This window comes from Convolutriloba macropyga, chromosome 12 (assembly GCF_964194025.1).
Source record: "Convolutriloba macropyga chromosome 12, txConMacr16.3, whole genome shotgun sequence".
Lineage (NCBI taxonomy): Eukaryota > Metazoa > Xenacoelomorpha > Acoela > Convolutidae > Convolutriloba > Convolutriloba macropyga.
Genome location: NC_134479.1, coordinates 44935506 through 44949334, shown reverse-complemented (window position 1 = coordinate 44949334; position 13829 = coordinate 44935506). Strand labels below are relative to the sequence as shown.

General features: G+C 36.6%; 2 protein-coding genes across 6 annotated transcripts in view; one reads left to right on the top strand and one right to left on the bottom strand.

The window, feature by feature from the left end:
• LOC142350976 (copine-8-like) overlaps positions 1 to 13829 on the top strand; it is a 118020-nt gene that overhangs the window by 68342 nt on the left and 35849 nt on the right. For all 3 annotated transcript variants that reach the window (XM_075403005.1, XM_075403007.1, XM_075403006.1), the window contains 4 exons: positions 1042 to 1114; positions 1264 to 1317; positions 1395 to 1456; positions 1786 to 1938. In XM_075403005.1, coding sequence (XP_075259120.1) covers positions 1042 to 1114; positions 1264 to 1317; positions 1395 to 1456; positions 1786 to 1938 — 342 coding nt within the window. The remainder of the gene's footprint in view (positions 1 to 1041; positions 1115 to 1263; positions 1318 to 1394; positions 1457 to 1785; positions 1939 to 13829) is intronic.
• On the bottom strand, positions 7079 to 12806 carry LOC142350977 (uncharacterized). 3 transcript variants are annotated; one of them, XM_075403009.1, is made up of 4 exons: positions 12449 to 12806; positions 11929 to 12023; positions 11292 to 11453; positions 7079 to 7468 (listed from the first exon to the last, which is right to left on the bottom strand). In XM_075403009.1, exons 1-4 carry the CDS (start codon positions 12540 to 12542, stop codon positions 7274 to 7276), a joined length of 546 nt encoding a protein of 181 aa, XP_075259124.1. In that variant the 5' UTR covers positions 12543 to 12806; the 3' UTR covers positions 7079 to 7273. The 3 variants fall into 3 exon arrangements, with proteins under 3 accessions (XP_075259124.1, XP_075259123.1, XP_075259125.1); XM_075403008.1 differs by having other exon boundaries at positions 11929 to 12035; positions 12449 to 12803; XM_075403010.1 differs by having other exon boundaries at positions 11292 to 11461; positions 11929 to 12035; positions 12449 to 12802.

Here is a 13829-nt window from a genome sequence, read left to right as displayed (position 1 = left end):
TCACTACTGCGTACCTAAAACTTATTCAGTTTGGAGTCGAATCGAAATCTTTGATAGAGTCGCTTAAAGTACCATTCGGCATTGTATGCGATAGTATTCTCTGAAGTATTTCATTTTGTTAAAATTTGCTATTGTTTTTAAAAATTTTGAATATTTCCTTTTCTAAGTTTAACGATCATTACTGGCCAACGAAAATTTTCAAGTCTTGCAGATGGGTTACATGACAGAACTCATGAGACAACGAATGGTTTGGAACTTTTTTCACTGCAAAATGTGGAAACTTTTCTTTTGAATTTTGCGCTTCGCTTTCTTGATATGGTTTAATTACTAACAAGGCTAGAAAACGAGAAGTTGCAGAGTCGAATCTCATCATGGAATATTTCTAGCTCTGTTTCTCTCTCTGTTGGTTGGGGTTTCTTTCATTCTCTTTCTCGTTCACGTTTTATCTCTCGCACACTATTTCTCTTTCCGTAACTCTTTTATTGATGCCGCACTTCAGCTGCTGTTATGTGGCGTGATGTCATCATCTATTGCCCTCACCTCAAGCCTCTTCAATTGCGCTAAAGCTAGACAACCGAAGCGAACCGCTCGCCCTTCGTTTGAGAGCAATTCACGCGACGTTTGTTGGTTATGTTAATCGTTAACTGATATTGAGGTTACCCGAATCTCAATATCAGTTAAGCTTAACCGAATCAATTCCATTTTTTCGAGCCCTCTCTACTGCGTACCTAAAACATATTCATGTCGAGGTCGAATCGAAATCTTTGATAGAGTCGCTTAAAGTACCATTCGGCAGTGTATGCGAGAGTATTCTCTGAAGTATTTCATTCAAGAAGTTTTATAACTTTTTTTTCGAATAAGTTTCGATGCGTACCAGTTTTTCATCGCTTCACTAAGATATAATACATCACTCAACGAGAAAATTTTTCTCCATACCTGTTCGTTGGACATCAGTGGTCTTTTTCAACGTTTGAAAGTTTCAGTCAAAGTGGGCTACGTAATTGCAAACAATCTAAAATTTGAGAGTGGTGTCGTTTTTAGTTGTGACTACATGGGAGAGTTTGAAACTTCAGTTCGCAGAATAGCACAAGGAGTATCCGAAAACACATACGAGGTAAAGTTATATTTTATTAAAAACAATTTGTAAATACATGTCTTAATAAAATCAAGACAATAGAGTGGTCAATTTCTGGTAAAAAAGTGACTATTTGGTATTTTTTACCTATTATTGAGCATTTTAACTGTTTTACAAACTTTTTTCAGGTAATCAATAAGGACAAGAAGAAGAAAAAGAAGAGCTATAAAAACTCAGGAACTGTGAGTCATAATATTTCAAGTTTAACCTTTCAAAACCAATAAGTTTTGAAATTGAGTTTAATCGTCCGTATTTACAGGTTCAATTTACCAGATGTGGAGTTAAAAAAGTGCACTCTTTTCTCGACTACATTGCAGGAGGGTTAGTCTGTTAATTTCATTGTTTTTGGGTTACCATGTTTGGGTTCGAAAAAAATATATTGATTTCTTTCCCAAAGAACTAGTTTCAAAATAATATTTGAAGTACATTTTCTGTGAGAATTTTTCAAAAACGGTGAGCTTGTGCTTATCAATGAATAAGACTTGATTTTAAAGCTGTTTATTGTAAATCTGGAATACAACGGGATTTATTTCTGGCGTAGATGATAAAATATAATTGAGTACCGATTCAGCAAAACTATTTCATGCTATATGCATCAATGTTGATGTTTTCCCACCATGGAGTATAATAATTTTTAATCGCTCTTTCAGTACTCAAATCTCGTTTGTGGTGGCAATTGACTTCACAGCGAGTAACGGAGACCCCAGGTCGTATCAGAGTCTTCACTACATCGATCCTGTCAGACCCAATCACTACGCTACAGCTCTTCTCAGTGTAGGACAAGTCGTGGAACAATATGACACGTTAGTATCTAGGTACTAAGTATCTACTAAGGTACTAGTATGCAACTAAGGTACCAGTTAAAAACGGCAATAAGTGCCGGTATCCCGCCAAAATTTAGATCGTCAATTTTGTCAATCCCGCCAAAATTGTCAATTTAGATCGGTGTCAGCTATTTTGAGATTTAGTTATTAATCGCTCTCGAACGATGTTTAAAGCAATTATTGTGCCCATGTTGGTATTTTTATACAAAATTTTTGCTTGACCGATGCTACTGTTCGAGTGAGTTTTACGTCCTTGACTTTTTCGTTTTGTGTGATATAAATTTAGCTCGCATGCACAAGTGTCAGGAGCTGAACTCAAGTTGCGGCAGTTCACTACTAAAAGTCAAATGGAAAGTGAAAGTGCTCCGAAATTTGAAGCAATTATTAATAGCCGCCTCAGCTTCTCAGCCGGCTATTATAGCGCTTTACCTTAGTTCACAGCTTGTTCAACATTTTGCGTGAAATCGTTTTGACTTCTCTAGGCTAGTTTGAATTTTCTCTCATTCTGCTAAAAAGTGTTTTTAGACAGCAGTTGCTCAGCAAAGCAATTCAAAATGAACAGTGTCAGTATCAGAAAAAGAAATCAGAAATAGAAACGGGATTAACCCATAAAACCCAATTTTAGATGCCGGTTACTCAAACTGTGTTCTTAGTTACCATCTCGAATGCTTATCGGTATTGATGCTAGCCCCTGTTTCGTCTGACTACGAAACAGGATTATGTTCAGCTCCAAAATGACAAAATAGTTCGCTTTTTAAAATTGAATCAATTTGTTAATTTTTCTCTTTTTTTCTCTAATTTTTCTCTTTCATCATGGTTATGGGAATCAACGGCAGCTATCGGGTATGTTTGTGAACGATCGTGTGCCTTTTTTGTAGAATTTTCGCATGACAGTTTTGAGCTTTTAATTTTGAACATTCTTCCGCTTTTGAGTGACTTCTTCACACATGATTTTTGCGTGATCTGATTCTGAATATAGTTGTAAGTTTGAAAGTACTAATAAATAGCAAAGCTGGTTTAGAGTGGTAACTGTCTGAGACTCCGTCCTGGAGGTCGCTTGTTTCGTAAAAAATTTTGTTAAAACTTTCGAGTAGCAAAAACTACAGGAAACCAAACTGAATGAATTAAATCTTTTACCTAATGTTTTCTCTCAGAGTTTTAATATAATGATACGGAAAACTGAAAGACATCAAATTTTTCTATCTTTTTATCTTGTGAGTTAATGTTTTGGGTTAATGTTGTAAGTTAAGGGTTTAACTGCACAAAAATTGTAGACAAAAAGATTCAAGACGCCTGAACCCAATATATATTCGACCCCTACGAATGGCTTCCATTTTTTGAAGAATTTAATTTAATGAATTGTTTGAACTCTACACAAACTTCAAGATATTTTGATTCTAATTAATAAATTGATTCTAAACAGAGGTCAATTTTAAAGTAGGAAAACATCAGAAAAGAGTATGTTCAACCTAAAAATTGTTTGAATGTTATTTTATTGTTCAAATTGATTAAATTTTAAGCTTAGCAGGTCAAATAAGGATATTCCTAACAAGAACAAAAAAACAGGTTTTTTGAAAAAGAAACGAATTTTTTTCTATTCATTTCTATGTTCTCTGCGTTGTTATCGACTCCTAATTCATTCGAAATATTAGTTTTTGCAATTGATCCTGACTTCGATTCAGTTCATAACAGAAATTTTATCAGCATGAGAAACTCGATATAGAGAAAATTTCGGCCCGAAAAATTAAATCTTTCAACTTCATACTTTTTTCAATGCATTTAAAGAATCAAATTTTATCTTTTAACCTATTGTTTTATAGTTTTGGTTTCTTGAAAAAGAAAGTCTATGACAAAGCTTCTAGTGAAAAGAAAAAATCTTTAACTCCAAAATTTAATAATGGATCTTCTGATGATTTTTTTGTAAAATGGCTCCAGTAGCTCTTGATTTTAATTGAGTAGTATAATTTGCATGTATTGGATGATTAAAGTAACAAGTAAACCATCCAACGAGAATTTAAAAAAAATTCAAATTTATCTTTGTCCTGTCTGATATTTGTTTGCATGTTTGAGTGCGTAAGTTCTCAGCAAAAAGATATTTTTTGCAATTTAAGTGACTGCTGTTTACGCAATAGTCTTTCAACGTTTTGCTGAAGTAGTGCTTGTTTCGGCTATTTAACTTTTTGTTGAGATTTTTTGCGTTAAAGACCTTTTTTGCAAAATAAATGACAATGCATTTTGTCTGAATCTGGTAAAATAAATAGTATTGAGTGTCTGGAAAGTTTGTGGTTGGTTTGTCTCTTGCATTATTAAAGAAAATCGAACTAAGATTTTCTAGATATATAATCAAGAGTTTTCCCCTCAAAACAAAGAGGAGATTTTGGCCAACATGAGACTTTGAGACGAATGTTGGAACATTCTGTGCTTAATGACTCGCTCGCCGCCTGTTTCACATGTACCGCTCGACAATCTTGGAGGTTACAAAGATATCTAATTCTTGTGAACATTAAACAGTGTTAAAGTACTGCAAAATTTGATTAATATTCGCCAATTTGCTACGTGCGTGCAAAGCTTTAAGCAGAAAGTTGCCAGTCATTTTGCGATTTTAAATTGTCTGTTTCGTGGGCATCTTACCACACTATACACAACTATTTCAGTGTTCTCTCGGCTTGTTAGGTGAAATGTTTGATTGATAAGACAAAAAGCGGCCATGCAAAAAATTGCATTTAACAACAAATTGATAACAGGAGGCTCGTTAATGTGCGTTTGCACAGGAAGTTCCGACCCGAGCTGATCTACATTTTTGACTTAATTGTCAACCAAATGAAGAGATAACCAAAAATAGATGTTTGAGTTTTAAAATATAGTTTCACACCTAATTTACTAATTGAATTGCATAATACCATGCCTCATTACAGCGCTCACAAGATCTGCCAATAAAAAGGCTACGAGAAAACAGACAAAATAAGCAAAACTAAAAAAAATAACGGCAAAAACTCTATCTTAATGTCAAAGCACCTAGTAAATAACGTCAAAATGCAATCAGATAAAACCTTAACTGCATAAATTTTCTTAACTATGCTGCAGATGGGAATTTTCCTTAATGAGATTAGGCAACAAGTAAAAAGAAAAATAATGAGGCGAAATTCCAAAATCTATCAACACTTTTCAAAACCAAATAATTTCAAACGTCTTAAAAATCATTAGCTTTTGACAAAATAGTTCTGGATAAATTTACTAAAAAGTTATTGCGAAACTGATAGTACCTGTTTTCTGTTAGACTAAACCATGGAAACGGACTACAGATGCAGAACAGCTCAAGAAATTAAAACAATCTGCAAAAACACCAAATATTGAAGCCATTAAAATGTTAAGCTATTATCTAATAATTAATTTTTTAAAATTTTAATTGTTATCTATAAATATTGAGCTAAATTTATACTGAACGATTAAATAAGTTCACTTGGGCCTCATTTGAAAATGATTGGGCTCTGTTTTTACGCGAATGTGGTAAAAGAAGAGGAAAAAAAACACAAATATTGAGCACTCACAAAACATTCATGAAAACGCATATTGTTCAACAAACAAAACATCAAAAACGATAAAAAAAAAATCAATAGCAAGTTTAGTTTTTGAATTACAAGGAGTTGGCTGGGACCTCTCAATGGTGAGAATCAGTTATAATTTGACGGAAAAAAAAACAACAAAAACTATACAAAAAAACTATACAAATAGCCAAAAACGAAAAAATACTAATTGAAAACGAATATTATCATAACTCTAAAACTATTTGCTATGAACTGACAGCATAGAGTAATATCATTCTTTCAATACTCGCTTAGAAGCTTATGAGAGCTCTCAGCTTTTTACGACTACATATAGACTAAAAGAACAGCAAATTCTAAAAAGTGTCGAAGTCATTAAAATATGAGCTTTTCAGTACAAACATTTCTATTTTCACTTGAATTGTTAACAACAATAGGATTTTTTCTTCAACTACAAGACTTCAAAACATCAACATATGTGAACAAATATTTTAAAATCACATAAGCTTTGAGAAAACCCGTAGTATCAACGACATTAAATTCAGTGGCTTTCTTCGGAAGCCAATAAGTACGCTACGTTATGCCTCAAATGAAAGAAAATGATGTTTATTGTTGACCAGTTATCAATAAGACATCAGTCAAAACACAAGTTATGACCATAAAAACAAATACAAAAACCAAAATTTCTTTAGAGAAGAAAGTGTTGAAGCCATTTAATCCACAAGCTTTTCTCTGAAAATTTATCCATGATTCTTTTAACGTCTTCTCTGAGCCAACTGGAACTATCAATTTTTGGATAATTTGATAAGATTCCAAAAGGAAACAATAATGAAAAAAATATCTCAGAAATATCTATGAAACTCGTCGCATCGAAGTTATAAAGCCTATAATTGAAGACAAAACAGGTTACCACATTAATATTTGTTGCAGTAAAGAAAAGGGTCGTGTCATTACTGGGACTGACTTAGAGTTCGCAAAACTGGCTAGCGTTCAAAAAAATTTTTTTTTCAAAAAATTATTTTTGGTCTTAACAGCCATTAGCTGTCAACTCAAAGCACTGGATACGTTCACTTAATGCTCCTTAGGAAGGCTATTGCACTTTTAGTCAACGTATCTGTGGCATAGGACTTCAAATATTCAGTAAATTTTTGAAAAGAATCAAAATTTCTTTAAAAACAAACACTCAAAGTCGATGCCAAAAAAATATGAGCGATTCCTAGAAAGCTTATCTTCTGTTCATTGGGCATAATTGGACTGAGACATTAGACCTCAATAACTCCTCTAAAAAACGAAATTCAGAAATCTTTTGAAATTTCGAATTCCACGATGAACGAGCTTTTTAATGATACCACTCACATTTCTCTACGAACGATGAATATATCGATCGGCCAAAGTTGTCTGAACAAAAAAAACCCATTTGAGTATATAGTTCCTCCTCCCACAAGTGGGGTCGCAACAATAAAATATTTGTAACCTGCATCATTTAAAGCAGTGAAACATGATTTGTTTATTGAAAAACCTTTTTGGGTTTCAATTGTCTGTGATTTATTAGCCGATTTTTTTAAAAAAGAAAAATCTGAAGTCTCTTAAACAGTCTCTTAAAAAGCTTGCTATTTACAAAGAATATTTGTACGAAGTAAGCTCCTTGGTTTTAAAAAAGTTGTCATCTATTTAATTAATTGTCAATTTGAACAAACAAATTTACGCTCCTGAAGTTTATCAAGTCCCCTCATCTTAGCGGTATGTACGGTCGCAAAATCGGGAGGTTTCTTTTAGCTGACCTCGCAGAGAGCGTATCTATGTTTGTCTTTGTCGTTCCCGCTGTATTCGCAATCGACGTATAGTTTCAAACCCCAATCGTTTCCCTCAAAGTTGGCACTGACACAAGATTCAACCCCTCGCACGTTGTTTGGCTCGCCTTCTTTCCACGATAGGTTGTCAGGCATTGATAATGTGGAATTACTTACCTAAAAATATGTTCATGCAACTATTTTTTATTCATCGATTCGCTTTTGTGACCTTCACCTAATCTATAATAAAATACGTTCAACAAAGATTCTCAACAATAATTTTTCGAATTATTAACTTTGATTACAAATGGGGCGCGCCAACTCCGTTTATTAAGCGCGTTAAAAATGAGCCACAGCTATACTCTTTCTATCATACTGACCATCAGTCTATCCATTTTGTTAGTCGAAAAGTGTCCCATGTATGAATCAGATCCTCGACGGACATAGAGCTTTCGAATTTGGTGATCTTAAAACCGTTCTTTTTAATTGCTCTCAAAGAAAGTATGTAGCAATTAAATTAGTATTTTTTTGCAAATTTTTGCTTGAGCGATTTTGCATATTGACAGTTTTGACTTCCCTTTCCTCAAAAACGGGATAAACAGGTAACGCCTGGAGGGCATCAAGTGTTATTCACCGAAACTGTTTAGGGTGACATAATTCAATGGCGTGAAGGGCAGTTCTAGAGTTTGACCACTCCCACTTCAACACCCTCCCCCCACCATCACCACTTCCTCCTCCTCTCCTCATTCCACCCGTGACCCCAAACACTCGCCCCCACCCACGCACGCACATCCCCTCCTCCTCCCTCAACCCGCAATTCGCCCTCCCAATTAAACTAAAGCTAGCCTTTCTATGTCACCAAGCTAGCTACTGATGAAGCCAACCGCTCGCCAGTTGTTTGAGATCAATTTGTCCGGCGTTAATCTGTTGTTTTCTTGATTCATTGCAAAGTATCAAGGAGACCAAGCTCGTCTTGATTTTTTCAACCTTCTGGCAATGAATATCTTGATCGGTGATTGCTCGAATTGTGGATGTTGTTTGGATGCTATTAATTGTTCTCAAACGAAGTTTGTAGCAATCGTATTATTCCGGCTGGTCTTTTTGTGTAATTTTTCGCTTGACCGATTTTTTGTCTGACTTCTCACTTTTCGTCCTCAAAAAGGGATAAACAGGTAGCGCTCCGAGGGCATTACGTGCTTTTGGAGCCTTACGGCTCCTTAGTCTCTAAGTAGCGACTCATCGAAACTGTTTGAGATATAATTTCATGGTGTAAAGGGGGTTCTGAGAATTTGATACCCGCCCTTACCCCCCGTCCACTGACCCTCCCCCATCCACTTACCCCCCCCCCCCCCACTTCCTCGCCTACCACATCTTTAGCCCCTTTCCCTCCACAATCCGCCTCATTCCACCGGTGGTAACATCTCATACTCGCCCCACCAGTGCTCACCACTCCCTCCACCCTCACCCATGCTCATCCCATCCCACCACCAAGTAAACTAAACCTAGCATGCAACCGCTCGCCAGTCATTGGAGAGCAATTCTTCCGACGTTAGACAGTTACGTTTGCTTATACTGCCACTATTGTCGTTTGTTTAATTGCTCTCGTGCAAAATTTGAAGCATTATCGCAGTTGTCTGTTGTCAATATTTTGGCTCTGTCAGTTTTTAAAAGAACCAGACCAGAGACAAATTTGAATTATTCAGCACCCAAAAAAATGCAAATTTAAAAATTTCTTTCGTTTTCCCCAAACACTTGAAAGTTTGAAACGATAGTCCCAAGGCCACTGTGACATTCTTTCCGGACATTTTTTCCAGCATTTAACAATTTCCTGACAAACTGTTTATTGGCCAGCTTTTATCTCAGGACCTAGTGTTGGGGACACAATTTCTGCTTTTAGTGTTCCAGTTTTCTTGCTCATTAAAATTGTCTTTCAGAAGCACACTCTTCGAGGTAATAAATTTGAATTCGAAATATTGAAATAGAAAAGAAAAAGCGAAACAAAAAAGTTGAAAATCCTCTCTGTATGTGACACCAAGGTACTTTTCAAGGCTTTACCCAGCAGCTTAACACAAAACGAAATAAAATTAAAACTGTAGTTTCTTTTTTCCAGAAAACTTGAAAAAGTTTTCTATATTTACTGCATTTTTCAAATACAATATAATTTTTCAAATACAATATAATTTAATTGCAATTCTTTTTTTTCTTCCAAACATGTAAATTAATAATATAACCGAAATTCTGTTAGTCTTGAGGTCTTTTTATGCGATTTTAAAGTTTGCATCCCCTCCCCCTCATTCAGAATCCCTCTCACACACCTCCCCTGACTCTCCGCTTCCACCCTACCCCCCCCCCCCCCCAACGCTCGACACCACCTCCCCTCTAATGCTAGCATCCCTAAGCCTCATTTGACTATTTTTGTTCATCAGTTGGCTGTTTTTATATCAACAATTTGCGTTTTCTCGTTCGTTTTCTCTCAATAGTTACAAGCATTTTTTATCCTGTCTATATAACTATAGACTTTTTATTACTGACTGTACAAAAAATTGTTATCACTGTTTCCGAACATTGTAAAAGAAATCAAGTATAGAGAATTTTTCTTACAATGATAATTACAATGATAAACTTAAAATAAATTTTGAAGAAATATGAAAAATTCTCCTCAGTTGGGTTATCAAAACACTTGTTTCTTATGGCATCGTGATGATTGAGATGTGTAAACATACAATACTTTTTACTCATACTCGTGCAGTGACAATTCAAAAATTGAGATTTGCGTTTTCTCTAGCCAAATAAGCTTTTTTAAAATCTTGAAACTTTACTATAGAATTTATGGATCTTTTCCGTTTGTGCCCCCCCCCCAGCACGTTTTGCGCCCCCAGATACAGAGCAAGTGCCATTACATAGTAAATCATGTAAGAATATGGCACGTGCCGTTGGGGGTGCAAATATTATGCACTCACTAGGCCGGGGGGGCACAAACGGAAAAGATCCAAATTTATTATTAAGCCCAGTGCACCAAAATATCGTGCTTGAGAACTTTATATTCTAATTTTGGAGTATCAATTTGATATGAAATTAGTGTGGCATTCATCAAAGCATTTGATTTTAAGCCATCTGTAATCTTTAAACTTATACTACATTTTACTGCGGGTATTCGCGAGGTGAAAATGCATTAACTGAACTCAATCTTCAACAATTGATTATCAACATATCCGAGGTAAAAAAAATGCCCGGCTGGAACTTGTGATGGAAATCTTCAAATTTTTATTTTGTCAAAAGAATTTAACCGTTTCATCTAATATGTAGCTAATGCTAGTTACTCTGCAGTTATCAAAATTTTTAGCGTTTAAGCGTTTCAGCGCCGCAGCCCATTTGCATTTTTTCAGCTATTTCTTATTCAATGTTTTCTTTCGCAATTTTTTGTTTGATAATTTTATTCTCATAATACAGGATAGACTTGAAAACCCCCCGGAAAATTAAGTCTCTGTTCCCTGCATTTAGATCTATAATGCAAAAGAGCATTATAGTGCTATGATTGGATTGACCCCATAATCGTAATGGTGGTCATTCGTTTGCAATTCCTTGAATAGACAAAAATCAAGCTTAGTTAGATATCATGGGAAATGGATCTATTGTCTCCCCCCCCCAGTGTTTTTATGACCCCCCAGTTAGAAATTATGTGTTGTTATATAGCACGTTACTATGTAAAAATAATACACGTGCGCCTGGGGGTCATAAAACGGATCTTTTCCGCCCCCTCCCCAGCTTAGTGGGCGCATTTTATGCACCCCCAGACACACGTGCCATATTTTTTACATAATGATTTACTATGTAATGACATGTGCTCTGTAATTGGGGGGGGGGGGGGGGCGCATAACGTACTGGGGGGGGGGGAGCACAAACGGCAAAGATCCCATGAAACATATATTCCTCCTAAGCTTGGGGAGGGGGGGGGGGCAGAATAGATTCCAGGAAAGAACAAATTAAAGCACGCACGTACCGCTCCCCATTTTTCGACTCCTACGAATCCATTTTCATCAAATGGGTAGTTGTAACCAACCAATACATTCCGCATTCTAGCCCAACCTGTCCAAAGGGTGTCGCCCGTTTTCCTCAGATTGTGTTGGTACTTGTTGTGAATTGCAGCCATCTCTTGTGCCGTCTGAGGTTATAGAGTTGTAAACAGAGGTTTATAGACAAACTAAAGGTGGGAAAACGCCACCTACCCCATCCCACATAAATAAGGCAATTTAGGGATCTTTTTCGTTGTGCCCCCCCCCCCCCCCCCCCCATTATGGTATATATACCATGATTTGGAGGGGGGCTGAAAAATGTCTGTCTGGTAAGCTGGGGGGGGGGGGGGGGGGGGGCTATAATGGGAAAGACCCTTGTTTCGGGCTCTGCTTAGTCAGTCTAGAATTTTTGCGCCCTACCCCCAGGTGCACATGCTGTTTTTAACATTATAACATGCTACATTACAAGGGTCTTCCCCATTATAGCCCCCCCCCCCCCCATGAAATTATAGCCCCCCATTATGGTATAATTATCATGAGGGGGGGGGGGCTATAGGTTATCTGACCACTAAGCTGGGGGGCTATAATGGGAAAGACCCCGAAACTGGATCCGTTTTTGTCTACCTCTGGAAGCCATAATTTTGATGTACTTCTTGCCGCACAGTAATCCTGGGCGTCAAACAGCGGACCATAACTTCCGTTGCTCATGTGGAAACACTTGGCGGCAATCTTATTTGATATAGAGATCTGTCAAGTTTACTCGTTAGATATACTTAGCTCCACTGAGTTCTACAAAAATTGACGCCCTCCTTTTTGAGTGCTAAAAAAATTGGACCTCTCTTGTAATGGGCCTATTTTCCAGTCACAATGTTTACTTGGATCTTTTCCGTTTGCCCCCAGCTTAGTGGGTGCATATTAATTGCACGCCCCAGCGACACGTTCCATATTTTTACATACCCATTTACTGTGTAATGGTACGTGCTCTGTAACTGGGGGTGCATAAAGTACGGGGGGGGGGCACAAACGGAGAAGATCCAAGTAAACACTGGGACCGTTTAATACCAACGTTGCTGAGATCGGGCTTGTGCTTGAAAATGGGTAGTTGAGATTAAAGGAAGTAGCCTAAATAGTTCAACAGATCCCTGAATGAACTCGTTTGGACATTGGAGTCCCTGAGATTTATCGGCGCTCAAAAGCACTATAAAGAAAAATGAATGGATTAATAGAATTGATGCCATATGTTAATGCTATTTTTTGCAACGTTAGGATGAAATTTGTCTGCTCAAAAAACAATTCTGATTTGATAAGTGTGATGCGCACACGTCTGACTGTTACCTTGTACATTAGACGCACGTGCAAAAATTATGTGCTCGTTCAAAATTGGATCTATTTTTTCGTCTCCCAGTGTTTTTTGACCCTCTTTTAGAAATTATGAGTTGTTATATAGCACTTTCTGCTATGCAAACTCACTCAGCTCGGGGTCCAAATAGATCCCACCCAATTTTTTTTGCTCTATCTATTCTGTTCAGTAAGCCGAAGCGTAGTGAATACATCTTTTACGCGCCCGTGCTATTTTTTCATAGTAACGTGCAAGCATAACAACACGTAATCTATAATGGGGAACATAAAAACCCTGAGGAGACAGAATAGATGCGTTTTTAATTGCTCTTGAACGAATTTCATAGCAGTTATTGTAAACGTGTGTCTTTTTTATGCAAAATTTTCGCTTGACAATTTTGACTTTTCGAGTGACTTTTACGCCCTTGACTTTTTGCGTTTCGCGTGATATAAAATTCTCTCTCAATCACAATTTCAAGCAGCTGTACTCAATTGGCGGCAGTTTAAAACTAAAAGTTAACTGAAAAGTGCACCGAAACTGGTGCCATTTTTCACTTTAAATCTTAATAGTGGTATATGTTAACCTCTAATGTTTTTTGAAGCCCACTATTGAACTTCTTAGTCCCATTTAGGCTCCCATTAGGCTATTTCACTGCTCGTTTACTTCTGTTATGTGCGTGGAATGATTTGCTAAATTGATTGATGGTGAGTTTTAGCTAAGCTGTGTGATAATTTTTGTTATTTTAACTGACTTAACTCACTCCCTAAATGACTTCCAACTTTATTTAGGTCACTTGAGATTACTCTAACCTCTTTCAAGGTCAATATAGGACTCCTATATAATGATCAATATCAATAATGAAGCGTGGTGACCAAAATAAGATAACGTATTGGCTTTTTTGAACCGAACCTTCTAGTATGAAAACGTTTCATTCGATCTTTAAAAATGTTGCCAAAAGCATCAACTCAATTCTGTATTTGTTGCTATCTATGCTCTACGTCTTGAAAGTCTGTTCCGCGGCTATTTCGGTAATCTGTTAGCTTTGTCTGGACAGTTGAATAATTGGACTTTTTGTCGTGAATGACTGTAAATTGTGTTCATTAAATACGAAACCCTGGTCAGATGTTTTTGTTTCCATAATTTTTGTTATCTAAGCTGCAGTCCCTGAATTAAATTGCCTTACCTG

Excerpts from the sequence above, each read along its gene's own strand:
- LOC142350977 (XM_075403008.1), bottom strand. The coding sequence starts at position 12,542 with ATGGCATCAATTCTATTAATCCATTCATTTTTCTTTATAGTGCTTTTG. Across the intron at positions 12,036-12,448 it reads ATGTCCAAACGAGTTCATTC|AGATTGCCGCCAAGTGTTTC; the intron begins AGGGATCTGTTG and ends CTATATCAAATA. Across the intron at positions 7,469-11,291 it reads GAGTCGAAAAATGGGGAGCG|GTAAGTAATTCCACATTATC; the intron begins GTACGTGCGTGC and ends ACATATTTTTAG.